At 56.3% G+C, this 26,029-nt stretch overlaps 1 protein-coding gene across 1 annotated transcript; it reads right to left on the bottom strand.

Annotated features, from left to right (window-relative positions):
• Positions 1-150: 150 nt before the first annotated feature.
• Positions 151-25,955, bottom strand: SF3B3 (splicing factor 3b subunit 3). Its single transcript, XM_083851881.1, has 26 exons — positions 25,797-25,955; positions 25,511-25,620; positions 24,290-24,616; positions 23,332-23,504; positions 22,834-22,975; positions 21,885-21,997; positions 21,048-21,185; positions 20,180-20,283; positions 18,852-19,017; positions 18,243-18,338; positions 17,648-17,720; positions 12,362-12,513; positions 11,929-12,084; positions 11,503-11,658; positions 10,905-11,048; positions 10,037-10,159; positions 8,437-8,591; positions 7,506-7,680; positions 6,702-6,907; positions 5,698-5,854; positions 4,493-4,618; positions 3,309-3,521; positions 2,303-2,401; positions 1,790-1,933; positions 1,202-1,306; positions 151-935 (listed from the first exon to the last, which is right to left on the bottom strand). Exons 2-26 carry the CDS (start codon positions 25,578-25,580, stop codon positions 795-797), a joined length of 3,654 nt encoding a protein of 1,217 aa, XP_083708007.1. The 5' UTR covers positions 25,581-25,620; positions 25,797-25,955; the 3' UTR covers positions 151-794.
• Positions 25,956-26,029: the final 74 nt, after the last annotated feature.

Raw genomic sequence — 26,029 nt, 5'->3', positions numbered from 1 at the left:
TGGCAGCAGCACCCCAGGAGAGCGGGGGCAGGATGGGGAAGGCCCTGCGGGGTGGGGGAGCCCACACCATGCCTGTGTCCCCCCACCCGGGGCACCCCTGGGTGTCCCAGAGCCCCCCAGACCCCCAAGGAGAGGCGGCGGAGTCGGAGCGGTTAAAAACCAGGCTTTTATTGCGTCCTGCATGTGCTGCTCGGGCACGGCGCGCAGCCGCGGCTCCTGCCAAAGGGGTTATGAAACGCATCGAGGCCCGGAGCCGGGCCCTGCTCCTCCCCGCCCCCGAGAGCCGACATTGTACAAAACTCTATTTACAGAGAAAACAGGCAAAAACAGCGAGGCCAAAAACCCCTCGCCCTTTGGGAGGGAGCACCCAAGAGCGAAACGGCCACGCAGCCCCTGGGGCAGCCACCCACGGCCCCCGTGAGTCCTGAGCCACGCCGCAGCTGCTCCCTTTTCCAAAAATCAGGGAATTTGCACAAAAACCTCCCATCCTACAAGGGTGCAGCTGGAGGGGCCAGGGCACAACCCCCTGAAGGGCAGTGCGTCCTCCCTGGGGTGCTTCCCCCAGCGGACGGCGCCGACGAGCAGCCAAACCGCGAGCCCTCGCAGGAGCAGTGGGGTGCACAGGGAGGCCTCATGGCTGATACTCCGTGGGATCGTGGTACTTTGGAACATAACCCGAGGGGAACGAACCACTGTTCAAAAAGAAAACCAAAATCAAAACAACCCCGCACACATTCCTCCCTCCATGCGTGCTCGGGAGAGCGCCCCCGGAGCGCAGCGAGCCCTGCTCCCGCTCAGAAGGCATAGCGCGTGCGGATGTCCTCCAGCTTCTTGGACACCTCGGGGGGCGTCCGGTCCAGCTCCTCGGCCACGTTCTTCTGCTTGTTGGGCTCCATCGAGTTGAACTGCTCGCACAGGTCCCCGTCGATCACGTTCTGGGGGAACAAGGAGGAGGGAGGTGAAGCGACAGGGTGTGAGGGCACCAAGCCCTGCCTGAGCGGGGAAAACGGCAGCAAAGGGCTCGCTCCCAGAGCTCCCTGGTCCCAGAGCTCCTCAAGCACCAGTTTTGGTCGCCACCACGCTCACCACACCAGTACTGGTTCACAAACCTCTCCTCCACCGAGGAGAGGCCAGGACCTGCTGGCGCAAAGTCCCCGAGCAGCCCCCGAAATGTGGCAATGGGCCCCGCACCCGGACCCACCTTCACCGGGAAGTAGTAGGAGCGGAAACTGAGGTGGTCCCGCCCGCAGAGAGGGGGGTGCTCCGACCTCAAGTGCATCTCCACGTGCTGGAAGAAGTCGTGGTCCTGAGGAGAGAGGAAAACAGCACGGATCATCGCGCGCTTACGGCACCAGCCAGGAACCGCTGCTGCCACCAGGCTCGGCCAGGGCTGATGGTGGCCCAGCTCTGGTGGTCAGTGGCCCGGTTTGGCGGTCATCACCCCCTCATGCTGCTCCAGGAGGCCCCGACAGATGCAGCGAAGAACGCTGCCTCTGGGACGTGAAGCACCAGCACTGGCAGGCTACACAGCCCTGCACAATGCTGGGCAACCCCCCTCAGACACAGGAGGGATTTACAGCAGCAGCGGGACAAGAAAAGCTTGGAACTCTTGACGAGCCCAGCGCAGCAGGAGGGGTTATCGAGCTCCCTCTCCTCCCCCTTGCACCCGAGCTGTCCTGCAGCCACAGGCTCTCCTGCAGCCCCGCAGAGCCCTGGAGGTACCTCAGGGATGCAGCACGTTCACAGAGGCGAGAGCACAGAAAGCGGCATGACGACAGGGCGCGCTTACCTCGTGGGAAGTGAAGGGGACCAAGATCCCTATCCCCCCCGACAAGGTGGTGTAGACGAGAGATTCAGAGCCTCCGGGGATCAGCGTGGTCTTCTGCAGCGAGAGCACCGTCTCTCCCACGTGGTAGTTCATGATCACTTCGGCCTGCAAGTCGAGCACAGCAGCACATGCGTTCAGCTCGTATGAAAGCATCAAAGGCAGAGGAACACGAACAGATCCCACCACCCGCGAGTTCCGAGACCGCCTTCTGAGGGGACGCGCCCTGCACCTGCGAGCAGATGACACAGCTCAGCATGCCACTCAGCTACCCTCGAGCTGGGCAAAGGGATGCGAGTAACGAGGGCGAGGAGGAAAAGAAAACAAGTGTGCGGCTTCCACCCAGCACCACCCAATGGGCAGAGGCAGGATTTGGCTCCCAACGATGCTGAAATCCCACCAGCGCAGCACAGCGGGCGTGGAGGAGCAGGACTGGCTCCACAGCAAGCAGCATGTCCTCCTCCCACGAAGCCTTACCTTCTGCGACGCCCCGTTAAGGAGCCCCCGGTCCCAGAGAGCTTTGTTGCCTGTGGGGTCCTCGTCTACCTCGTCGTTGGTGTTGGGAGGCAGCCTCACCTGTGTCGGGAGAGCAGGGAAGGGTCAGCGAGGTGCAGAGAAGTGGTGCGTGGGGAAAGCCTTTGGGGCTCTGAACAGGCCGCCCGGGTGGGCTCTGCAAGAACAGCTTTATGCTTACTGTAAAATCATCAATTTGTCCCCTCCAGCAGGGGCTCCAGGGTTAAATGGCAACCGTGTTATTAAGACTGATGGCCCAAAAACGCGGGCAAGACCTCGAGCAGGCTCTGCCTGGCACGTGCAGACCACGCCGGGAGGCAGGGCTGCTCTGAAGGCGGGTGCCCCTAATGAGCCCAGCTCGGGGCAGGGGCACCAAGAGCATTAATTTGCGTGCGGTGGCCAAATCCTGCGGGTGTAACGTCCGACACTCGCCGCACTCTGCGCTGCGAAGCGCCCGAGCACGCTTCAGAGATGAAAGCTCTGGCAGACAGACTGCCTGCTCTCTCCTCCTCCCCGGCCGAAGGCCAGCCAAGCAGGGAAGTGTCGGCACTGACTACACCATCTCTCGGAGGAAGTGACAGAGAAAGCTAGCGCTGGTGCTGAGGTCCGGGCAGGGAAAGCGAGAGCGATCACCCCGACACAAGTGGCTGCGAAAGGGCCCACGAGACCAAGCATCGTTTTAAGGCTTACTGCAATTTCTGGGGCAGTTTTAAGGTAAAGTCATCGGATGCTTCAGAAGCGCAGTGGGTTCTGACCCGATGATCCTTTAACTTGTTTGCTTTAGCTTAAACTGATAAACTGCAGCCGGCCGCCGTGACGACAGCCAGCGCCCCGTAAAAAACAAGGGAATGGCACAGGGCGTTGCCTCCAGCTGAGCACAGATTCTCATTCCTTTAAGACAAATCATGGGTGTTTTAAGGAAAAAGACATCCGTGTTCAGAAAGCCCCAACCTCTCCGAGGCACACTCACCACGCAGATGTTGCCGAATTTGTCGGCTCCGGCCACGGTGTCGTAGTCCAGGAGGGTGGCTGTGGTGACCCACCGCGGGTAGGTGTCGTCGGCGAAGATGATGAGCTGGTTCTCGTTCCTTTTGTAGCGCACCCAGATGAAGCTCTCCTGGACGTCCGACACGATCACTCTGTGCCCGATGGTCTGGATCCCGCAGATGTAGTTGGCGATGTGCTGCGGGGGGAGGGAGGACAACAGCTGAGTGCCTCCACCAGGGAAGTATAACCCAGCCAGGTGCCATCAGCTCCATCCTGCTCCACCTGAGAGCGTTTCCCTCTGTGAACCAGGGCCGGCTGCCCGGTTCTCAGCGTCTCCTGCAAGGCCACCTGTCGTACTTGGGGTACGCTGCAGCCCCAAGCCGAACACGCAGCCAACGCAGGGCCCTTGCAAGGCAACGTTTTTCACTTAGCGGGCTGAAAACGGATGCAAGACCAGCACCCAGAGAAGCAGCACCATCAGCAAACCAGACGTCAGCAGCAGGGCTTCCCCTCACTGCTGTAGCCCTGAAGGACAGCTTCGATTTCTCATGCAAGTCATGCTCAGCAGAGAAGAAAAAGAAAAAAAAAAACAACAAAGGAAGAACAAACATAACAAAAAGCCATTCCCCTACAAGTTCCCAGCTTGCTGCGTTTGGCTGCGCAGCAGCCAGCACCTGGCACGGGTTCTGCAACCAGCATGAGAGGAGGAGGAGGAGGAGGAGGAGGAGGAGCAGGCAATTAACAGTTAGAAAACCACGCTCCGAAATTTTTCTTCAAATCCCAGAGATGCGGAACAAGAAGGCCCATTGATCCTGTGCCTTTAAAAGTCCAAGGAATACTTTGAGAGAAAAATCCCCTTTTCGGTGCTCCAGCCATCTGCAGAGGTGCTCGTACACACCCAGCTTCTGTCCCCAGCCACTTAAGGAACCGCTCCCAGCAGCTGTCACGCCGTATCTGCACGGGACCTCTCGCATTTGCTGCTCCTGCACACGTCGGTGAACAGCACCGAGCCGGCACGGGCAGAGCTGCTGAGGTTGCCCTGGGTGGACCGGGAGGCCCAGGCCCAGCTCTCAAGTCCCGGGGCACCCTGGGGGCTGCCGCAGCAGCAGCTGAAGCCTTGCTTTGCCCGCAGTGCAAGCAGCCGTGGTGAAGAACAGGAGCCAGTACCTTATTCTCACACTTCCGAAGCAGCTTCTTCTTGCCCAGGTCGTACACACGCAGCAGCTTCCCAACCCCGATCAGGACTCGTCCTTGGAAGGGGGCGATGGCTGCAGGAACCTCCTCCACGGGGGTCTAGAGAGGGACGGAAGAGGAAGAGGAAGGCCGTGAGATCCCCACCGGCAGAGCTGAGCTTACGCCGAGCCTCAGGAGGGACTCGGCTACGGCCTGGCAGAAACTCGCTGGCACGCACCAAGGCTTTCAACAGCTGACCACCATCTTTTTAAACAAGTGGGGGACAAGGGCACCCTCCCAACGCCAGCACAGCCACACGGGTGCTAACGCAGCTCTGGGCACTACTGACAGCGCCCTCCTGGCAGCGCCCCAGCCGAGGGCAGGCGGCACAGAAGACAAGGTCCTGCTGCCTCTGCTCTTCGTGTCGCTTTTATCCTCAACAGAAAGATCTGATGCTTTGCCTGAAACTACCCAGAGGGAGCTTCCAGTTAGCGTTCCTAGCTTGGCTGCCTTGGCTACGGGAAGTTGTTTCACACCATCAGCTCCGAAGGGGGTGCTTGGTGGCACCAGAGGGCCGTGCTCCAGAACAGAACCACCTGCGGCACCAAGACCAGGGATGTGAAGGAAGCCCCAATTTCCCTTCCCACGTGTTCAAACCCTGGTCGTGCTGGAAGCACTTGGAAGAACACAATTTGGTTTAAATACAGCCCTGCAGAAACCCTTGCTAAAGCCCCGGAGGCCTGCCAGCCAAGCTGTCCCCTGGGCAACCAGCGCTTCCTACAGGCAGCCAAGAAGCGCGGTGACAGCTTCGTGCGGCCAGCACCGGGCCGAGCGCCTCGGCGCCAGGGCGACCTGTGTGAGTTCATTTCATAAACGAGCGCCAAGGGCAGCTCCCTGAGCTCGTGCTGAGGCAGAAACAGAGCTGCTCTCTCCCCTGCTCGGTGGGGGCAAGGAAAAAACCACTCCTTTCCTGTCCGCCAATTAGATAAGACAGCTAGAGGCAAAGGACCGGGACTCCCGGGAGGTCTGCGCTGTGTCCTCAGCTCGGCAGAAGACGCCCCATGTGATTTTGGGGGGAGGTGGCTTGTTTTCTTGGAAACTGTTTCCAGTGTGTAACACCCGCATGATGATCTGAGGCGGTGCTGCGATGTTACGGCTACGCTCAGGGCACCCAGAGGCTGCTCTCTCTCCCCCCTCACCTTGTGCAGGAACTCCAGCTTCTCGCCGCTGTTCACCAGCTTGTAGGTGTAGACGAATCCCCCAGCAACCGAGCGCGGGTTCAGGATCAGGTCCTTGGCCACCCCCACCAGCACGTACCAGTCCTCGCCCGTGTTGGAGAAGCGGCACACGGCCACACTGCGGGGGACGAGACACTGGGGCTCAGCGCCGTTGCGACACAAACCCACCCGCAGCACAGCTTGTGCCTGCCCAGGTCAGCCCAGCCCTCCCGCAGTGAGGTTTCACTTCCAGAGGTCAGTTTTCCTCCCTGCGGTCATGTTTGGAGCAGATTCCCTTGCTCTCCCATCAAAAAGATGCGCCACAGCTGTCTCACATGCCCAGAGCACCCCTTTTATGCTCTCGCAGACTTTAGCCACATGCAAAGCCCCACTCAAAGCTCTTTTCCAAAGACTGTGCCAATTTAGACCGCACGTGTAATCTTCCTCCCCTTCCACTGTTATTTCCTGCCTGGTGCCTAGCTCAGCCAGGCTGGGAATTCTGGACAAACAGGACAGAGCTTCTGGGCGAGCACGACCCAACCCCGCTCCACCTGCTGAGGCTCTGCGCTGCCTTCCCCGCATCCCTCCGGCGCTTCCCTTCCCATCTCCGCTCGTTTATCTGGACGAGAAGGGGAAGCAAGCGGGCGCAGGATGTTCTCGTGTTCCCAGCTCTCTTATCTCTCACTTCCATCCCCATGTTGTTCTTTAAGCACCAGGGCCCAGCGAATGAATTTGGAGAGCTGCACCAGCTCCCGGTGTCAAGTGCAGACAGACAGACCGGGGTGGGATGGGAAGGAAAGGCAAGACAAAAGCTTTGAGCACGTGGCAATCCCTTCCGGGAATTCACCCGGCCTCCTGATAACACGCTGCGCCTGGACTTCACCTCGCAGTAGTTAACAGTTGAGGAAAAGGATGAAAAAATAAAAACCCCCACCAAAGACTCAGCAGCAGCAGGGATTTTTGCTGCGCCTGGCACTGCTTCTTACCTGAAGGCGGCTTCGTTCTGCTCTAGCTGGACCAGATCCAAGGTGTTTCCCTGGATGGGGTTCATCACCCTGATAACAGAGGCCCACTGCCCGTTCCCTGCCTTGGGAGCGCCGAAGATGGACTCTGGCAGGTTCTCGTTCAGGAAGGCTGCGGCCATCTCCGCGGCCAGCTCCCGCTCATCTTCGCCCGCAGCCTCCACCATTTCCTAGGGCACGTTAAAGGAAGGGGAAAAACCAGCTCAGAGCATTTCCTCACAGACCTGCCGGCGCTGTGCGCACAATACACCCCCTGACCCCCGGCCCAGGTACTCCAGAGCAAGGTTCCACCTGGGAAGACCTAAAAGCCTTTGAATTGCGAAGCTGCCATCTGTCCTGGGCTCGTTCCCCCAGTAGGTCTCAGAGCACACTGTCAGCTCTTCCCGGCCCGAGGGGCAGCTGTTTGGGGAGCTGCTTCTCCAGAGCAACAGCTCTGGAAACAACATTGAGCAAACCGAAGATGAAAACCCACTGAAAGCCAAACATTCTCACAGAGAACCCAAGGAACAGCGTTACGCAAGCAGGACTCTCCTGAGAAGGGTTTAGAGCTTGTCATAACAACACGCAAGGAGAGGAGCGCTGGGGAGCACTGCATCCTGCTGACATTCACGTTTCGAGGCAGATTTCCACTCCCTTCAGCGCCTGTGTCCGTACAGAGCACGGAAAGGAGCGGGCGGCAGCAGCTGGGACCGCCGAGAGGCGAGGGTTTCAGCAGTTGTTGTCCCCAGGGAAGGGACGCATGTGCCACCTGTCCGCCACCCCGCCTACCTCGGCCATCTGCTGCTTCCTCTGCGCCTTGGTGGCCTCGGTGTACGCGTTGTGGTCCGTCTCGATGATGATCAGGTTGTTGCTCTCGGGGTGAATGACGAATTTGCGGGGTGTGTACTGCAAGGGGAAGGCGACCTGGTTGAAGACTGCCCCCAGCTTCTCCAGCGCCAAAATCCTGGGGGACGAAGATGTGAGAGGGGGTCAACACAACCCGACAGCGGCTGTCCCATGGGAGGAGGGTCATTCGACGCTCCTCAGAGATGCTCTGGTTACAACTGTATGAAAACTGCCAAAGCCTGACCAGCCAGCCTTTCTTCTGCAGCTTGCCAGCTGAAATGCCAGTTCTTCTGGCATTTCGTGACTGAAAGCCACAAGTCTCCCCAGAAAGAATGGCTCCTTTAAAAGCAATGAATGCTGCAATCTCAGCGGGGACCGATATGAAGAAAGTGCCTGTTCAAGTGCATGAAGCAGAGCTCCCGAATTTGTGCTCCCTCGTTATTTTCATATCGATTTAATCCCCGATTTAAAAACACAACAACCCCAGGCCTGTCGTGCCGCTGACTGCTCAGATGACGTGCCCTGGTTTCTGCAAAGCAGCCAGTTCAGGTCACAAGCCGGACGGTCCTAATGCACAACAGGCTCTCAGTTATCAACAACCTCCCTCGGCAAGGAGCAGCGAATTTAAGGATTACCCGAATCACATTTGTTATTTCAAAAAGCTACAAGGCACCAACCGGAGAAGCGCACCGCACCCTGTTTCTTTTTGACATAAGCACCCTTCTGTTCTGTTTGCTTTCGGAAACACAAACAAGTGTTTCTACCAAATCATGACCCATAATCAAATAACCTCAAAAAAAAACCTTGAAAATGAAGCTGAGTCACTTTACCCCTTTCCTTCTGAAGGCCCTTCTGGCATCCCCCCAGTTCTTACCTCAGCGTGTTTGTGGAGATGGCCACAATGCCCTCGGGGCACTGCTCAGAGGCAAAACCGGAGGCGAACTCCAGGGTCTCATAGGACAGGGGAGTCAGGTGGAAACGCGACTGGTAGGAGTAGCTGAGCCAGGAGCGGCTCGACATGGCCAGCACCTGCAAGAGGCAGAAGGCAGCGAGTTGGGCACGCCCGGGGACAGAGGCGAGCTCCTTCTGCGCACCAGGAAGGGGTGTAGGTGAAGGAACAGTGCGGCAACGGACCCCCGCGGCTGGAAAAATGGAATAAATTCCTGTGGGTGGGCTCTGCCCAGCTCAGAGCACACCTTCAGAAATACCGCTTGCTTTCAAGAGACAGCGGTGTCTGGGAACCGTGTATGGCACGAAGAGGAGCCGTCAAGACAATGGACACTCAAACTGAGGTACAATAAAGAAAATTTTATCTGTAATACCCAAGATCAACTAATACTTTCATATCTTAAAAACAACAAACAAACCAGAATGTTCTAATGGGAACAGGTCTTACAAAAGAACTGTACACTGTAGCTCCATCACCCTCCAAGTGCTGTAGCTCTGCTTTGGAATCTAAGTCACAGTTACTTAAAAAAAATAAAAATAAATAACATCAGTAGCCCATTTCCAATCAATTACGCTAAGGGAAACAAAGGAAGCAGACGGACTTGTAACTCCTCAGCTTCCCACACTCGGCTAACCCAACAGCAGCCCAATTTTCCTTTCTGCCCGACCAGCAAGAGCTGGAGTTGCCCTGAGGCTGCTCCAAGCCACACACCAGCTGTCCCCAAGCGTGGTTTTTCCTCCCCAGGCTGTCAGACAAGAAACCAAGGCTGCTGTCGACACAGAAGGTGCTCGGTTGCTCGAGCTGCTCTCTGAGTTACAGCTGGGAGGCCGGCAGGGACAAGTCAGACCCACCCCGTGCACCACAACATGACAGCAGAGCTTGGATCCCCAGCTCCAGCCCCCTGCGCTGCCCGGCAGCATTTCTCAACCCTGAAGGTGTCATCCAAAAATGAGTCAGGCAGGGGGTGGCAGATCTCCCCAGTGTCACATCAGAAGGGCTAAAACGGCACTTCCGATGAAACAAGTTCTTCCCTGCGAGCCAAATCCTACAAATATTTTCCTCTAGCTGTGCACATTAACATCGTAGCCCCTGGCTGTGCCGCTCTCGACTGGTGCGGAGATGAGCACGACCTGCACCGAGCGGCCCAGGAGCACGGGGCTCCCTCGGGCTGTCCACCGAGGCAGGCAGGACAAGCTTTTTCAGCATCTCCGTGCCAAGAAATCCATGCAGGGCTTTCCAGGCAAGCTGCGAACACAGCCTGTGGCTGGATGACTCGCTTTCAGGCAAGGCAGGGCAGCACTACACGTTAATTCCCAAGGGTATGGAGAATAGTGACAAGAACAAAGGTGTTTGTGGAAGGAGCGAGCTGCGAGCCAGGCAGCTCCGTAACGAAGTCGTTCTGCTTCCCACCCTCACCCAGAGGGTCCCTGCCAGGAGGCCCCCCTGCCCTGCCCACCAGTAAGGGCAACGGGGAAGCTGGACGAGGGACTGGGTCCGCCCCCCTCGGAGAGCTCGCCCCACTCACCGCCTCCTGGCCCTGCATCCGGACCCGGAAGAGCTTCACAGGCCGCGAGCCCAGGTACCTGGTCCTGGTGTCGGAGAGATCACCCGTCACGGGGTCCAGCACGGTTCGCAGCAGCACACCGTTCTTGGCAGCAGGAAACCAGACAGTCAGACCACGATTACAGACACAGAGTAACCAGCCACAGCCCCGTATTGCTCAAGACAGAATTTCTGAAGAACCAGGCTTTTGTTTTCCTAGCTCCTGATACAACCCCTCCTGCAACCAGTCTCTACCTAAATTGGCTCTTAGTATCACAAACCCTAGCTCCTGCACACTCCCAAGAGGCAGAAAGGAATTACTATCAAAAAAAAAAAAAAAGCAAAAGCAAAAAACATTGACCAGAATTTTGGTACATCACATAGCCTTGAAACGCTTGAGGACTGACTCAGTTTCCTAATCCCTCTCAGTACAAAGCATTCTCCCCCCAAAGCCCACGCTGCTTAAGTTTGCCTTCTGACATCACTTGAGACTGCTCTGGTTATTTTTACCACATGTTGAATTGTCAAAACAACATCTTTTGGTCAAGGATCACAGAGTCAGAACTGGATGCAACAAAAACCGTGCAGGAGCAGAGTTATTAGAGCAGAGCCTGCGGTTGTGGGCAGTCACTTCCTTTGATACCCTGCCCTCCAGGCAGTTTCTGGAGAAATGACCAACAACATTTCACCCAGAAATTTGCAGAGCTTGCCCTCCTTCTGGAAGGGGAAGAGTACAACTTGTCCCGTGCGAAGTCTGGGGGGAATGTGCTGTCTCCTGCCTAGCCTCGGGTCTGGGAATGCAGGGGGAAACTCGCACTTGTGCCCCGCCACACGGCAAGCTCCCCGCTCACCTGCAGGCCGATGTTGAGGTAGAGGAAGCCGATGGAGCCCCGCTCGCCCAGCTCGTCCTGCTTCTCCGTGCCGCCCATCTCCACGATGCACAGCGACTCGGGCTGCGCGGGGAGGGCCTGCATGCTCAGCGGCTGCAAGCAGTCCTGTGGGAGGCAGAGGGGGAAAAAAGGAAAAAAAAAGTCACAACAGACACAGGCACGATGGATTGTGGCAAGCAAGGAGTGGCAACAACCCTGCGGTCTGTGGAAGACGAGCTCTGAACACTCGTCTGTCACAGGCAGAGGAATGATGCTGCTGCTCAGCTGCTAAACGCACTTGCAGAATGGGTTTGCTTTTACCACAGATACAAACAGTGAGAAGAGAGGAGAACAAAAAAACCTTTTATATCTTATCTCGTAAATGGCCAGGCCTGAGCAAGACCAGATAAAAGAAAGGAATCTGTTTCAGGCTGGGATCGAGGGCCACGCTTCCTCTCAGCTCGGCAGAGAAGCCACACCAGTTAAAGTTATTCCTTCCTGACATCCCCGGGACACGGCTCCCGAGCTCCCTTCTGAACGCTCCGAGCCAACAAGAGGCGAAGCCAGAGCCGCTGCTCACCGAAGGATCGAGGGAAATAATCCTGACAGTGTTGTCCACCAGCCCGACGGCGAGGAAGCGGGAGCGCTGCTCGCCGGGCGGAACGTTGGCCAAGCTCATGCACACCACATCGGCCGACATCTCCTTCCGCTCCGTGTACTCGTTCAGCTGTCCCGACTGAGAAGCACAAGAGGCACAAAGTTTATTTATTAACCGGGCAACGGGGCGGACCAGCACCAAAATCTCTCTCCAGACCCTTCCCCCACCTGGTTTTAAATTTATTTTGAAGATATTGCTTTGAATTATTATTATTTTTTAAACCATTTCTGCACAGCCTTGTTTCACTGCCAACTCCAAGGGCCAGAACAGCAGGTTTGCTCTGGGGCAGGCGCCCCACGCTCTGCCGTGCCCTTCCAGCCTCCCTCAGCAGGTTAACACCACACGTACCGGGTCCATCTCGAAGTAAACCAGCTCTCCTCCGGTCAGCGCTATCACCACCTGCCTCTGGTTCACAGCGCACTTGACGATGGTTTTCTTCCCGGGCGTCTTCCACTCGTTTACCCTTTTATCTGCTCGGATGTGCCGGATCCCATCCGGGTACACCTGAAGGACAGAAGGCCACGTTAATTCCTGGATTCCCAACTTTCGCCTCACCTGCAATTCCGACACAAGCAAGCATCACCCCGGCAGCACTGCCCTAGGTGCCAGAGGCCGGACTAGGACAACGCCACTCGCAGCTGGAAGCATTTTATCTCTGAACTACAGCAAGAAACCACTGAGCATGCACTGAGGGAGCTGAGGAGCATTTTCAGCTTGCCCAGTTTAACTAGCAGGATAAAAGAGAGAAGGAGCCGCAGAGGTGCCAGGAGCTGTCCTTTACCTGCACCAAAGCATCGTCCCCCAGCAGGGAGCAGGACAAGGTGGGCGTCGTACCCAGGAACCCCGAGTCAGTCACTTCTTCTACGGTCTCTCCGATGGACAGCACCAGCGTGGCATTTACGAAGGACACGATGATATAGGCGTCAAATTCATCTGAGCGAGGGAGACAGGAGGGGGAAAAAAGACTTGATTAAATAAATGCAAGGCTTCCCATCCAAATTCACAGCCTGACGGACGTCTAGCAGTTACTCTTCAGCAGAACTCCAGCGATAATTACGTCTGCTGGCAGTGCTGCGCGAGTTCATCCCAGGGCATGCAGAGCAAAAGCCGTCCGCTGCTGGGCTCTGAGGAACGCCAGGCCGAGCCGGGACGGAGCGACGATCTCTATACGGAGTCAGTTTGTGATGAACTGACTTCTTTGCTTGCATTCCGGCAAGCAACCCTACTGCCTGCCAAGGACGGCACAGGGCCTGCAGTTTTTAACACCTCACGCAAGGAGCTGAACCCAGGTTTAACACCTAGCGAGGCCCAACGCCAACAACCTGAACCACGGAACCTGTCTGCAGAAACCGCACCGTGGATGCTGTGAGCAGGAGTTTGCGAACCCCACCTCTACCCAGTGTCCCCACGATAACAGGCTGCACACAAACGTTTAGGGACATTTAGGCCAGCAGGTGAGCTCAGGGCTGGCCCGCTCTACCTGCACCCAGCAGCTCAGCTGCCTTCCGCTCGCACTGCCAGCCATACGGGCTCCCAGGACGAGAAAAATCCGTCTTTAAGACAGAGCAAGAGTTGACCTTTACTTCTGCTGGTGCTGGTGACAGCACTGCGGCCATTGTGTCCAGCGCTGGCTTCTCCCAGAGGGAACAGCTCGGGAGAATCCAGTAGCTTGGACAGGGAGAAGCTATGCGAACAAAAACAGTCTGAACGACTCACACGGAAATAGGGAAACTTCGTGGGAAACGGGGCAGGGGCAGCGTGCAGATGGAAAGCCCCAGCCTGCTGCTGCACGTCTGTGTTCTGCAGCAAGAGAGGCAGTAAAGAGGGGAGGGGAGAGCCTCGTTAAAACAGAGTAAAGAACATAACAGCAGCAACGAAGCCGGCTGGGAAACGGAGCCAGGAGCCTCAGCGGAGGAGTGAGATTGCCTCAGAGGAGCTCCTGGTGCTGTTGTCATGCACGTGCTGTTTCTTCAAGACGAGAAATCCGTTTAACCCACTGCACCCAATTCCACCCCAAGCTCAGGCACCAAATCACATGAATTAGCAGGTGAAGGGGAGCGAGAGCTGTCCCAGCTGTGCCCCCGAGCAGTTTCACCAGGGTTAGCACCCGTGGGAGACACGGAGAAGCAACCAACGCATCTCGAGGCACGGAAAGAGAACAGAGAGCTCCCACCAGGACGAGTACGGGATGCCAGCAGGCAACACGCAGCCTAGTTTGGTTGCCTTTAAGCTGGTAACCGAACCAAAGGCCCCAGGAACGCATCTTTTTCCTACCCACCCTGCTCAGAGGAAGGTGTTGCCAAATCTGCTGTGTCACGTCTACTACCCAGCTCTGACACGCGGCTGAAAATATGCAAGTGAAGAACACTTCATTTTTCTCTGCACATCTGGCGCGCAGGCTCCGACGGAGCCGGAGGAGCTTTGTGCAGCTGAAGCAGCCCCAGCACTGCCCCGCGGCACGGCTCCAGCACTGCTCCCTTAGCGGTCACGGCCAGGACCTGCAGCGCACCCCCAGGCCCCGAGGGAAGCAGATCCACGCGGGACAGCAAGGAAAGAAGCACGGAGCCTGCAGGCAGAAACAGATCCTAGCAGAATTCCTCTGCCACTACCAGGGGATGGTAGGGGTCCGGTGAGATGTGCGCTGCCGCACACCGCTTGCTTTCTGCTCTAAAACACGGCTTCTCCTAAAACTTGCATGCATTGCTGGAACACCAGAAGCCTGCAAGAATTCCTCGACTGCTTTAACTAGTGATCCTAGCAGTTCACTGCCCTTTAATTCATAAATATCCTGTAGACAGGATGTTCTAAAAATTCCATTGCAAAGACTAACGCTGCTTTCCAAACTCGAGAGCTGCTCCTTCCCCTGGGGCCGTCATTCTCATGACAAACCTCCGTGCTCCGGCTGGAGGCTCACCCACGTGGGCTGGAGCAGGATGAAGAAAGCCAAACAGATTCCCTTAGTCCTACTCCAAACAAAACTCATTCCTGCCTCCCAAGGCTTCTAGCTCTTTCTTTTCACTGCTTCAGCTACACCGGCGCGCATCGTTAATCCTGCGTCAGTAATGGTGACAAATGCACTTCTGCTCCCAGTCCGGGAGTGTCGCTTCGGGCCTCTCTGCTGAGGCTTTGGGAATAAAAGCTTTGATTTACCAGAGTGAAGTCAGCGAGTAGGACGCATTCATCCAGACTCGATACGGTTTTGCTTCAGAAGACTGCCTAGCTGAAATTAAGAAGGCTAAATCCCCGGGGCACACTGGGAAGTACTCTCAGCTGAAGAACAGAGCCTTCTATCTTGACAAGATAACCACTCAGCTCCGTACAACCCCAAGCACAGCACCGGGCTGCCCAGCCTCGGGCAGACAGGCGTTACTGTGTGCAGACACAAGGCTGCAGGGATGGTTACTGCTGCCCTCATTGCTCCAGCTCGCCCCTTTCAGCTAGCGACAGACGCTTCACTGCCCGAGGAGCCACAGCTGCACTCGTTCTCCTGTGCCCTCCGTACACGCTTCCCGCAGCCCCATGCACGCCAGTTAGGAAAACATCTCGCTTCCGTCCAGGAACGCCGTGCCGCTGCCCTTTTTGGGACTTGCCGGGAATTCAGTTTGGTTCGGCCCCTGGAGTTCCATCACCGCAAGCCTGCCCGCGCCCGACACGGGCATTTCACGCGCCCAGACCCGCGGCGTTTGGGTCTGCACAAACACACACAGCTCAGCGGGCAGAGACAAGCAGGGAGGAGGTTCAGGGCTACTCTCACTTGGAACACCCGGGGGATGCCAGCACATCTCCCTGGGCTCCCGTTTACTCCTGCAGCACTGACTCACCGCGCAGCGCCGTGTGTGCAGGAGCTGGCAGCTGCCTCCACGGCCCAGCGCGCAGCCCTGAGCTCCCAGCCCTCAATACCCAGCTGTAAATAACCCAGGGATTGGTGCAAAGCCCTCTGCTCCCCTGTCTGACGGCAGGCAGGTGCCAGGACCGCAGGGCAGTCCCACGCCAGCAACGCCTACGGGTGTCTCAGGAATTATTGGTTGTTTTCTCTGAGGGGGAAACAAAAAAAGCAGCTCGGGAGCCGAGAACGCCTCTCGAACGCACACCTGATTTTAGGCAGAACACCATTCTGCAGAGAGTCAATTATTCTGTCCCCCAAAGAGCCTGAGAAGGAACGGGAGACGCCTTCTACTCCTCAGCTACTGAAGCCCAAAGGCACCAATCTCCAGCTACACGACAGCTTCCAGAACTCATGCACTGAAAAGCTCAGCGGAAAGGGAGCCCCGTGGCTTTGGGACTGCGGGTGGTTAACCTGTGGGCCTGCTCAGGAGCCCCTAGCAGTAGGTACACACCTGTGGTGATCAGCACCTCCACCACCAGCCACCTGTGGAAGAAAAAAAGAGGCTTGGTATTGGTAGTGTGCATCACCACGTACCAGCCAGGGTTAGCACTGCTCCGAAGGCTGCCATCCGCACGGGTCTCTGAGGCCCTGCAGCACGCGCTCGCCATGGCACCGAGGCAGCGCCAGGCAGCCCGCCCGCAAACTGAGCACTCACACCAGCACCCATGCAGCTTTGGGATCAGACAGGTGTCTGAAAGGGCCCTGCGGTCTGATTAAAACCCACAGAAATTGTGTGAACTCAAAGAGTCGTGGCTTGGTGATTGCTTTTACGGAAAGGTAAACTATTTAAAAAGTGGCACGGCTGCCAACAGCTCCCGGCATTTTTGGAGTCATCGAGATCTTTATGCTGAAACTCAGAAAATCTGGTAAGAGGAAAAAGAGGCAGAAGCAAGACCGGGCTGCTTTATGTAGGTTAGCAATGGTCCCCCGTCCCCTGGAAGTCAAAGTGCTCCTCTGGAACCCCACCAGAAAAGGTTTTAAAACTGTAAGGTCATGTCGGAAGTCTCGATCTCTCCAAGGCAAACAACGTTACCAGCTCCTATTCTGGAAGGCAGGAGCACGAGCAAACTGGAATGCCTCTTTTAAAGAAAATCACATGGGTTTGATATGAACCGTGGAAATATTTTCCTTCTGACCCCTTTCATTTCTGGGAAACGCGCAGGTATTTCCCGCACAGGGTCCCTTCCACGCTGCTCGGGCAGTACCCGAGTCTCAGAACACAAATACAGGAATTGAAGGCAGGTCTCAGGTGGCAAGGAAAATCCCACAGCAACGCTGGACACCCCCACAGGCTCCCTGGAAGACACGCTACTCCAACACTGCTTAAAATCGAGATACCAGCACAGGAGGATGGGGTCTCTGCTGCAACACCTGCCATTTCTATACCCAGAGCTTAAAACCACAGCAAGTCTCTGCGAGACGTGCACTGCCTCAGGAACAGCCACGGAGACACACCAGCGCCCCGACTAGTTTCATTTCAGGCATGCTTGGAATTTCTGAGGACCTCCGTTCTCACCCCCTAGAGAGGCAGCACGAGGGCTGACATTTCCTCCTATACTTTCGCAAGGCAAATCCATCATTTTGGAGCAGGTTAAAAAAATACGAGCAAACCCACAAGCTCATACATTTTGACAATTTCAATGATTGGACTTCCTGGAACACGCAAGCACCCTACATCCCGCTGGGGTTTTGAATAGGCAGCGCGTCCCAGCCCAAACAGGCTGTTTTCTTTACAGACAGGCACGGAGGGAAGTAATAAAACACAGATACTGCTGCCCATTTATCTGCTTTGTTCCGTAATTCGCATCCTGCTGCCTCGCAAAGAGCTGATTCCTGCAGTTGTCAACACCTCCGAAGAACAGCGAGCGTGCTCCAGCACACAGCAGTGCCGCTGCCTCCTGATGTCAGAGCAAGAACTCGTGCAAGGTGGAAAGGGCGAGAAGAATTCTGGAGGTGCAGCACAGCGGGCCGTGGGCAGGTGTTTCTTTGTCACAGGGAAGCGTGACAGTCCTAGGGGGGCTTCCACGTACAATTTGCCGATTCAAACTGAGTTTCAGGGACAGCACGCAGCCACCATGCTGCACCCTTCCTACCTCCTCGGACAAAAGACCCCCCAAAAACCAGCAAAAGAACCCCAAAGCATGTCATCACCTCCCCGTGCTTTAGGAGAACACCGCGTACCTTCAACGTGCCTCCTCACGGTCCACACAGCGTTGGGGTTACCGGGCAGCTCCGAGACGGCCATTTCGGACACCTAGGGGGAAACGGAGACCAGGTTCTTTTGATAACAGATGTTCAGACTTACCGGGGGATTACTTACTGTAACAATCAGCCTTTAAGCTTTCCCACAACTGGGCAGGAAAACTACCAAATTCCCAGCTCTGATGCTCCCCCCGTGCCAGATGTGCAAGGGGGCAGAGCACGCGGAGCAGCGCTGTCGCAACACGAGGGCTCCAGCTGACCAGCTTTTACACGGGGTCACCCGCCCCCGGCGCCGAGAGCAGCAGCAGCTGGCAGGGACGCTGCGAGAGCTCCAGCTCAAGACACTCGCGTGTTAGGGGAGACAAAATGCAGGTGGTGCGGAGTCAACGGAACAAAAAGCCTTTGAGGCTGGGAGAGCGAACAGCGCGGCCCTCCTACTTCCGAGGCACAAGCCTTGAGTTTTAGCCTGCCTTCCAGACTACAGCGAAAGGAGAGCCCCCTCCTCACGGCACCCTCAGTCCTCAGGTCATCTCTCGCTGCCTCCCACCGTGTTTCTGAGGAGCTGAAGTCTTACCTCAAGCCCATGCCTCAGAACCCTCAGAGACGAGCGGGGCCCCCGGCCACAGGCCACGTACAGCTGGGGGGTGTCCTCGTTGGCCAGATCCGCGATCTGCGGGGAGGAACAGTGTCAAATCACCCGCAGGAAGAGGAAATAAAACCGAGCTCTGTACACCGTGCTACTGCTTTAATGCTTTCTTCAGCCACTACAAACTGTGAGGATGCCACAGGGTGTGCCATCTGCTGCCCTGAAACGCTGTCCGATTTTACCCAACCCCTCTGCAGAGGGGACGAGAACCGGTCTAATGGTCAACAGAGGACCGGCACGGGACTGCTGGCCGACACCGTACGTCCCGATGTGAATTTATCACCACGGCAATCAAAACGTGTCAGACCAGGTGCCAGTCTCGGGCAGCTGGCCGAGGATTTAGCAGGCCTGCTTTTCTACCAGCATTTATTGTGGCACAGAATTTCTGGAAAGCTAGGATAACGTAGCTCTGGTGACTCTGCTTACACGCAAATACTCTGCAGAAAAGCAGAGGGAAAAACAATCATGCCTCCACAATGAATTCCTCCAAGTGAGAAAGATTTATGAGTGGGAGGGAGCTTGCTGACGGCAACGCACCTGACAACACAGAATAGGCGACAAACTGTCCAACTCATCCACCAGCACCAGGTTCTTGAGGGGCCGTGGCTGGAAGAAGAACGTATCTCCTTCCTCCAGGGGCATGGCAGAAGAGAACTCGGGCTCCTCGTCGTCGTCGCCCAGGTGAGCTATCTGGTACAGGTAGCTGAGACAGAGAGCAAGAGGACGCTGAGCACAAAGCACGGGCTGCTCCAAGTCAGGCACAGCCAAACACCGGGCAGCAGGGTGGAGGAAATCCTTCCCTATCTCACAGCCGTTAAAATGTAGCCTTAGGGATCGTTTCCTTGGTGACAAGAACACGTTACAAGGGAATCTGATGGCTGCTAAATGAATAAATTAAATCGAGGTCTCCTCATCTGCAGCTGTCCCTGACAAGGTATCGCAGGGTTTCGGTGTTTTGCCTCAGAGATGCTCGTGGTAGAGCCAAAGCACTGGCGGCTGAGGCCACAAGCAGGGCCAACGATAAGACCGCAGCTCTGCAGTGCTGTGTTTGATTGGAGTACTCTCACCTCGTTACTTCTAACCTCACTCTCTGTTCCATTTTATGGGTCTAAATAACACAACGATCGAGTTAAACTTCAGAGGAGAAAATAAATCCGGAAGGACAGGCCAATTCAATTCCTATTTTTAACATGTGCAAACGAACATGGCTTCCTCAAACGCTTGCTTTACAAAACTGACTTCAGCCGCTCTGACAAACCAGAGGGGGCTCCCCCGGGTGGCTGACTCCGCAGATGCAGTCAGAAGAGCACGAGCCTCCATTTCTGTGAGCATACCGCTGTAAAGCCACCTCCAAAGCCTTCTTCCAATCTTTGGAATATTCCTGAACCCCAAATACAAGAAGAGGAAGCCCTCGAGAATGATTGTATTAAGAAGCGGGCCACACAGTTCCTGACAAAAAAACCCTACCTACTCCCGAGCACGCCATCAGGTTTTGAGACACTGTACTACGTGTGCAAGTTCAGTGAAAATCAACCAAATTAACCAAAAGATAATTCATCCATCGGGACATGACTGATCCTACACGAACCCTAAGTGCGCAGTTCTTCCAAAACCTGTTGCAGCAACATGTTATCTTCTGTCCTCTGCCCTACAGTATTTAATCTGGGTTCAACAACAAGAAAATTCCCCGTTCAGTCATAGCCTAACCCAATTGTTCTGCTCAAGCCATGTGAACAAAGCATTAATCCACTCATTAAAACAGAGATTGTCTTTTTATGTTCAGTAAGGTCAAGGGTCGGCTTGCAGTCCTGAACAGAAACAGGCTGTTTCAGGGGAAAAATGCTGATGTGCAATTGTTTACTCACTGGTTTCCAAATTCAGAAGCCACAAAGAGAAAGCCCGTCTTCAGCACGCACATGGCAGCAGCCACAGGAACGGTGTCGAAGTACTTCAGCCGAATCTCCGTCACCTGAAAGCAGACGAAGACGTGACTGTGCTTGCAGCGTACTAAAGCCGTACAGGTCTCTCAATAAAAAAGCCAGGCCTTCTGCTTCATCCTGAGGCTTCCTGGCTTCTGAAGCACTGAGTCATTTTAGAAAAAAACAAAGGCAGATGTGAAAGTTATCTGCCTAAAAGGAAGAGGGAACTGGCTCAGTTTACACATCACTGCACACCAGCCATCCTCCACAAGCGCACAACTGTCCTGAGCAAACGTCTGCACCCGGCACGGTCACAGCACCCCTCGGTAAAGCACTCAAGAAGAATCTCGAGCCACTTACAGATGCTGTGCACTCACTCTTTGTGCTGAATTTGATGTGTTTAGATGCAGGTGGAGCTAATATTTGACACACACTCAGAAAAAAACAAGCACCAAGCACGCGATTCAGTGCAGCAGTGATCTCTTCACTGAGAAGCACCAGGGCAGGCAGCAGCAAGCCTCCTCAGTTCAGGTTTATTTCCACTCTCAGACCGGCTGCACCAAGGTGGCTATCTCAAGTGGCAACGAGACCAACTGCAGCGTGTACACAACAGCTTTGTACACCTCGCGCTGCCTCTGTACGAGCAAGGAGCCGTTACGGCCATGGGTGCAGCTGTTACAAGGCACGCAGACCGCGCGCCACCAGAGCTAAACCCAAAACATTAAGCATTTGTCTGTTTAGAGAATCAGGCAGAACGATGAACCGAGGACTCTGTGGCGACGAGCGCTTTGTGTTGTCCTGCCACGGTGCTCACCATGTCTTCGTCGGTCTCCAGAGTGATTTTGAAGATGTCTCCCTGCTCCGTCTGGGCCAGGAAGAAGAACATGGACTTGGTCTTGTGTGTGGCGGAGCAGACAAAGATCATGCCCCTCTCCGGGTCGTCCAAGTCGTTCTGCCGAGAGAGCACGCAGGGTCACTGCTGGAAGACTCAGAGCAAGCACACGTGTGGCGCCACTGCCTGCAGCTCCCACCTCATGGGCGCCCAAGACCTGACCGCACGGGGACAGGCTTTCGGCACAAAGCCCACGCCCCGTCACAGCTGGCACGTCCCCCTCCCCCGCAGGAAATACATCCCTCAGGCGCTGTGCCTCTGCGCTCCCCCTCCTGCCCCTTTCCCCCTCCTCCTGGAGGACCCTCACATGTCAGGGCCAAGGGCTGCATCCCACGAGTAGCACCGAGCTTTGGCAGGTGCTCAGAGCTCTGCCAGAACCTGCAGCGGAGGAGGAGGAGGAGGCGGCAGAGGATGGAGCAGCTGAAGATACGACAGAGCTGCTGCCGAATTCACCCACACCCACAGCAGCAAGCGTGCCTCACCGTCTGCAGTCATCCTCTCACGCTGCCAGCGCTGCCTGATCAGAGCCTTTGTGGTGTCTGCAGCACGAGTCTCAGAGAAGAGACATGAACCAAACTCATCCCTTCAGGCTGCGCACACCCCCACGGCCCCACGTGCAAGGGAGACAACAGGCTGGCAGACCACAACCCTCCTTCCCTGCTTTAAATCCTCCCGACGCAGGCAGACACCGCGCACACGTTCAACACTGACGAGAAATATCTCAAAAAAAGGGTAAGGGAGGAATCCCGGAGCTCTCACCCTTCTCCTGGGAATTGGGCATCTGATGTCAGGCTGGTCACCGAAGTTTTTGTATGTGATGTAGTTCTCTGAGCAGATCAGCACCCCGCTGGGGCCGTCAGAACCGCCAGGAACTGAAACACAACAAAAAAACGTCACCCTGAAGAGTCCTTGCCACGGGTCTGACTCGCTGCCTGTAAAGTAATTATTTTAGTTTTCTTTAGGACAGCACAGGTCCCATTGCTCTGAGTAACCCTAAATATGAGTCTGCTCTGACTGAGGAGAAAGAGACACTGAACCGAGGGATTAGGAAGGAGAAAAAGATGTGACTGGACAAAATGCTTGTTTTATCCTTCACATCTCACTGCCTAGAAAGCCACGCCATGCCCCAAATACCAGCAGCACATCAGCTGAGGCCGACCCTTGGGTTACTGGCACGTTTGCTCGTTGCCATAAAATCTCCCAGAGGCTTTCTGACCCTTCCTTCGTCCTCTGAGCACGCCTTTAGAAGGCTGCTATCGAGCCCCGTGGGCGGGCAGCAGCGCTCGGACCCAGCGGCGGGGCAAGAACAGCGCGCGCTGCCCCTCCTCAGCTTCTGCTGCTCCTGGGGAGGGCCCCGCAGCGCGGCCGTTCCCCACGGCCAAGGGGCTCGCTTCGCTTCCCTCCTTGCGTTTAGAGACCCTCGCGTGCGCGTTAGCTGCTGGAATCCCATGTGGGAGCACAGCAGCACCCGTGTGGTACCTCAGATTGCATCCCTTCGTGTCTGTCCCTAATTTTAACATCTCGTGGCTCTGAGCAATGAGAACCCAAAGGAAACCTCAGAGCTCTGCATCTCTTTTTAAATCTCAGCTGCGTCCGTGCGTTTCTAAATATTTCCACGCAGGAACCTGACTCCCACTTAATTTACGCCGGTGGCTCAGACTACTGCCCCCATAACCCCCCGGACCTAAGGCAGCCCGGTGGCCAGCACCTGTTATTAGGAAGTTGCCGTGCTCTTCCAGGGGCTCGCTGTATTTCCTAACAACGTGGTTCAAACCCAGGTCCAGCTCGTAAAACGTCAACGTCTGCTGTGTGTTGGCTGCTGCTTCCCCCGTTGGATCGTTGTCTGCTTCCTGAAACAAACCACAAATTTCAGATTTTAAATTCTTTCAAGCCACCGATGGCAGAATGCTTTTGGCGGAAGCATTCCGAAGCGCTGAAGTCCCAAAGACAACGCACAAAAAAAGGTTCAGAGGAAGCAAACGTGCCCGTTTGCAGCTGAACAGCGAGACCCTGAGCAGAAGCACCGAGACAGAACAGAATCCCAGTTCTGACCGGAGGCTCGACCAGAAGCAGGTGAGTTTGAGACAGAAATTCCCTGGGACAGCAAAGGCAGGCAGCGCTCCCTGCCTTCACGGGCAGGTAAAGGGAAAGGGCAGAAGAGAAATGAAGCGTTAAGGATAGCAAAGGGCAACCGGGTTCTTCTCACCTCGTAATCCATCTCCAGGCAGGCAAACATCGGGTTCTCAAACCCCACGTCGACTCCCACCACGTGGTAGACCAAGGTATTGGCCTTGTGCGCCTCCAGCGGGGAGGAGATGGTGAGGCGGGCGGCGGCATCCCTGTTCAGGATGTACACCAGCTTCTGCTTCTCGATAGCGCCTGAAACGGGAGGGCGGCGGGGCAGTGCTGGGCCACAAAGCCCCTCGTGCCCACCTTCCCCTACACAGATGAACTTTGTGACGAGGTGTCAGCGTTATTTCCGCTGCTGCGGGCACCCCGTGCCTCTAATTAACACCAAACATTTAATTTTCAGTGCCTCAGGCTCAAGCTACAGCAGAGCCGCCAGCTCCCTGACGCCTAACGCTGCTCTTTGGGCCTGCCCAGCCCCGTGCTCGCTCCCCTGTCGGCACCACGTGGGCAGAGGGAGCTCACGCAAAGTGTTCACTCACATCACGAGCTCGCTGTCCCTTTGGCTGCAGAAGCACAACCGTTAGTGACACCAGCCAGCTGACCAAGGAACTGAGACAGCTGACGGTAAATCCTATCAAAAAAAACCCAAGAAGCCCACCCCAGGCTCCTGCTGCCTGCAAAGCCTGATCAGAAACGCATCCGGTTGTCCTCAGAACTCATCTCGGAGAAGAGACATGAATTCACAGCATCATTTCAGGCTGTAGGACCTACTGGAGGCCCCAGTGTTTCTCCTAGATAGCACGTGCCAGGGCTCTGTCTGCTCACCGTGAGGCAAGCTGCCTTCCCAAACTGCTGTGGGGCAATTAAGTTGTGCAGCGTCAAGGAAGCAGCCCGCGTGCCTGCACTCTCCCTGATGCGCCTAACAAGCTTCCTGAGAACAAACACCCCGATTACACCTGGCAGGGGCTCGCTTCGAAGTTGCCAGCCCCGGGACAGGAACGCGAAGCAGAAGGACCCGACCCCCGCTGGCTTACTGATCATGACCGCGCGGCCCTTCGGGTCCACGGCCAGGTACTGCCCGGGCACGATCCTGCGGCAGCCGCTCTTGCCGAAGGTCTCCTGGTGGATCTTCTCGAAGACGTTCTTGGAGGGCTGGTACTCCAGGATGACGATGCGCCCCGAGTCGCTGCCCACCACGATGTAGTCCTTGGTGCCGCCCGTCAGGCGGAAGGCCATGAGCGAGCGGATGACCCCGAACACCTCCACCGTCAGCAGCGTGTGCACCTTCCCCGTGTTGGGGTCCGGGCGCAGCAGCTCCAGGATCTTGCCCCGGGACACGACGATTTCTTGCTGCTTGGTTCCTGCAGGGCCCGGAACGCAAAGGAGTGAGCGGCAGCACGGCGTGAGAGCGCTCCCGGGCGCTTTGTGGTAAAAGCTTCTTGGTAATGAGAATAAGGTGAGAACAGAATGACAACAACAGCAACTCCTTGGCATTTATTTACTGCTATAATTACCAAAAAAGAATGTAAAGTGACGTGTTCACCACTAACAACGATGCTCAAGCACCTGGGTGATGACCACAGAATCACAGAATGCCCCGAGTTAGAAGGGACCCACAAGGATTGAGTCCAGCTCCTGGAATTAATCTTTGATTAATCTTTACAAAAGCTTTTACTCATTTTGATATATTTATTTTATCGATTTATACAGCAATTATTATCACGCCAACTTGGTTCCCGCTTACCACGTTAGTGCCTTTTCATTACTACTGCCCTCTGCTTAAGAACTTACTGCCCAGCCCTGCAGTGCTGGGGGGCAGGAGAGATTTTTTTGGTAACTTTCCCATTTACAGAAGGGAAACTTCGATGGCAGGTAAGGAGCTGGAAGAGAACAAACTCCCCCCGCTGTGTCGTGGACAACCAAACTTCCCCTCATCTTCCATAGGTCCCAGCCGCACGCCCAAGACAACCACAGCAACACCTCCTTGGCATTTATTTGCTGCTGGAATCACCAATTAAGCGCACAGGGACTTGTAGTAATTTATAACATTGTTCACCGCTAACAACGACGCTGGAGCATCGGGGTGAGGACGGAAGCGAACGAAACGCCCCGTTATACCGCGGGCAACCAAACTTCCCTGCACCCTCCCGCAGGCTCCCGCCGCACACCCCAGAGGAGGCGACAACCACGGGCCGCAGCCGTGCGGGTGCCGAGGGCAGCCCGGGCCCCGCAGCCCCTTCCCCCGGCGCAGCTACCTGAGAAGTTGCCGTGGATGGCATAGCTGATGCCCGTGGCGCGCTGCAGCGTCAGGTTGTACAGGAACATGGCGGCGTCGCCTCACGCCTCAGCCGGGCCGAGCCTAGAGCTGTACACAGAGACATTTATTGAAGTAACCCCGCAGGGCGCAGCCACCCCCGGCCTCACCCCGGCCCCCCCCCCGGCCTCCCTCAGCGCTGTCTCCCCGCTGCCGCCCCCCGCCCCCGAAATGGCGGCCCGCACCGCGCCCCCCCCGGCCCAGGGACGCGCCGGGAGCGGCCCTACCGTGCGGATGGCGGCGGGCGGCGGCGGATGGCGGCGGATGGCGGCGCGGCCTAGGCGGGCTCCCCGCCGGCCCGCTCCGCCATGAGCCCCGCGCCTCCCGCCCGGGGCCTCGCGCGAGGCCCCGCGGGCCGTGAGGGGCGGGCTGCCCGGCGCGCTGCCTGACAGCACTCCCACGGAAACGCGGCCTCTCCCCGCGCAGCGAGCCCCCGAAAAAAATCCCCGAGGCTGCTCCC

This window comes from Anser anser (genome assembly GCF_964211835.1).
Source record: "Anser anser genome assembly, chromosome: 11".
Taxonomy (NCBI): Eukaryota; Metazoa; Chordata; class Aves; order Anseriformes; family Anatidae; genus Anser; species Anser anser.
The sequence above is the reverse complement of the archived record's forward strand: the minus strand, read 5'-3'. Positions and strand labels throughout refer to the sequence as shown.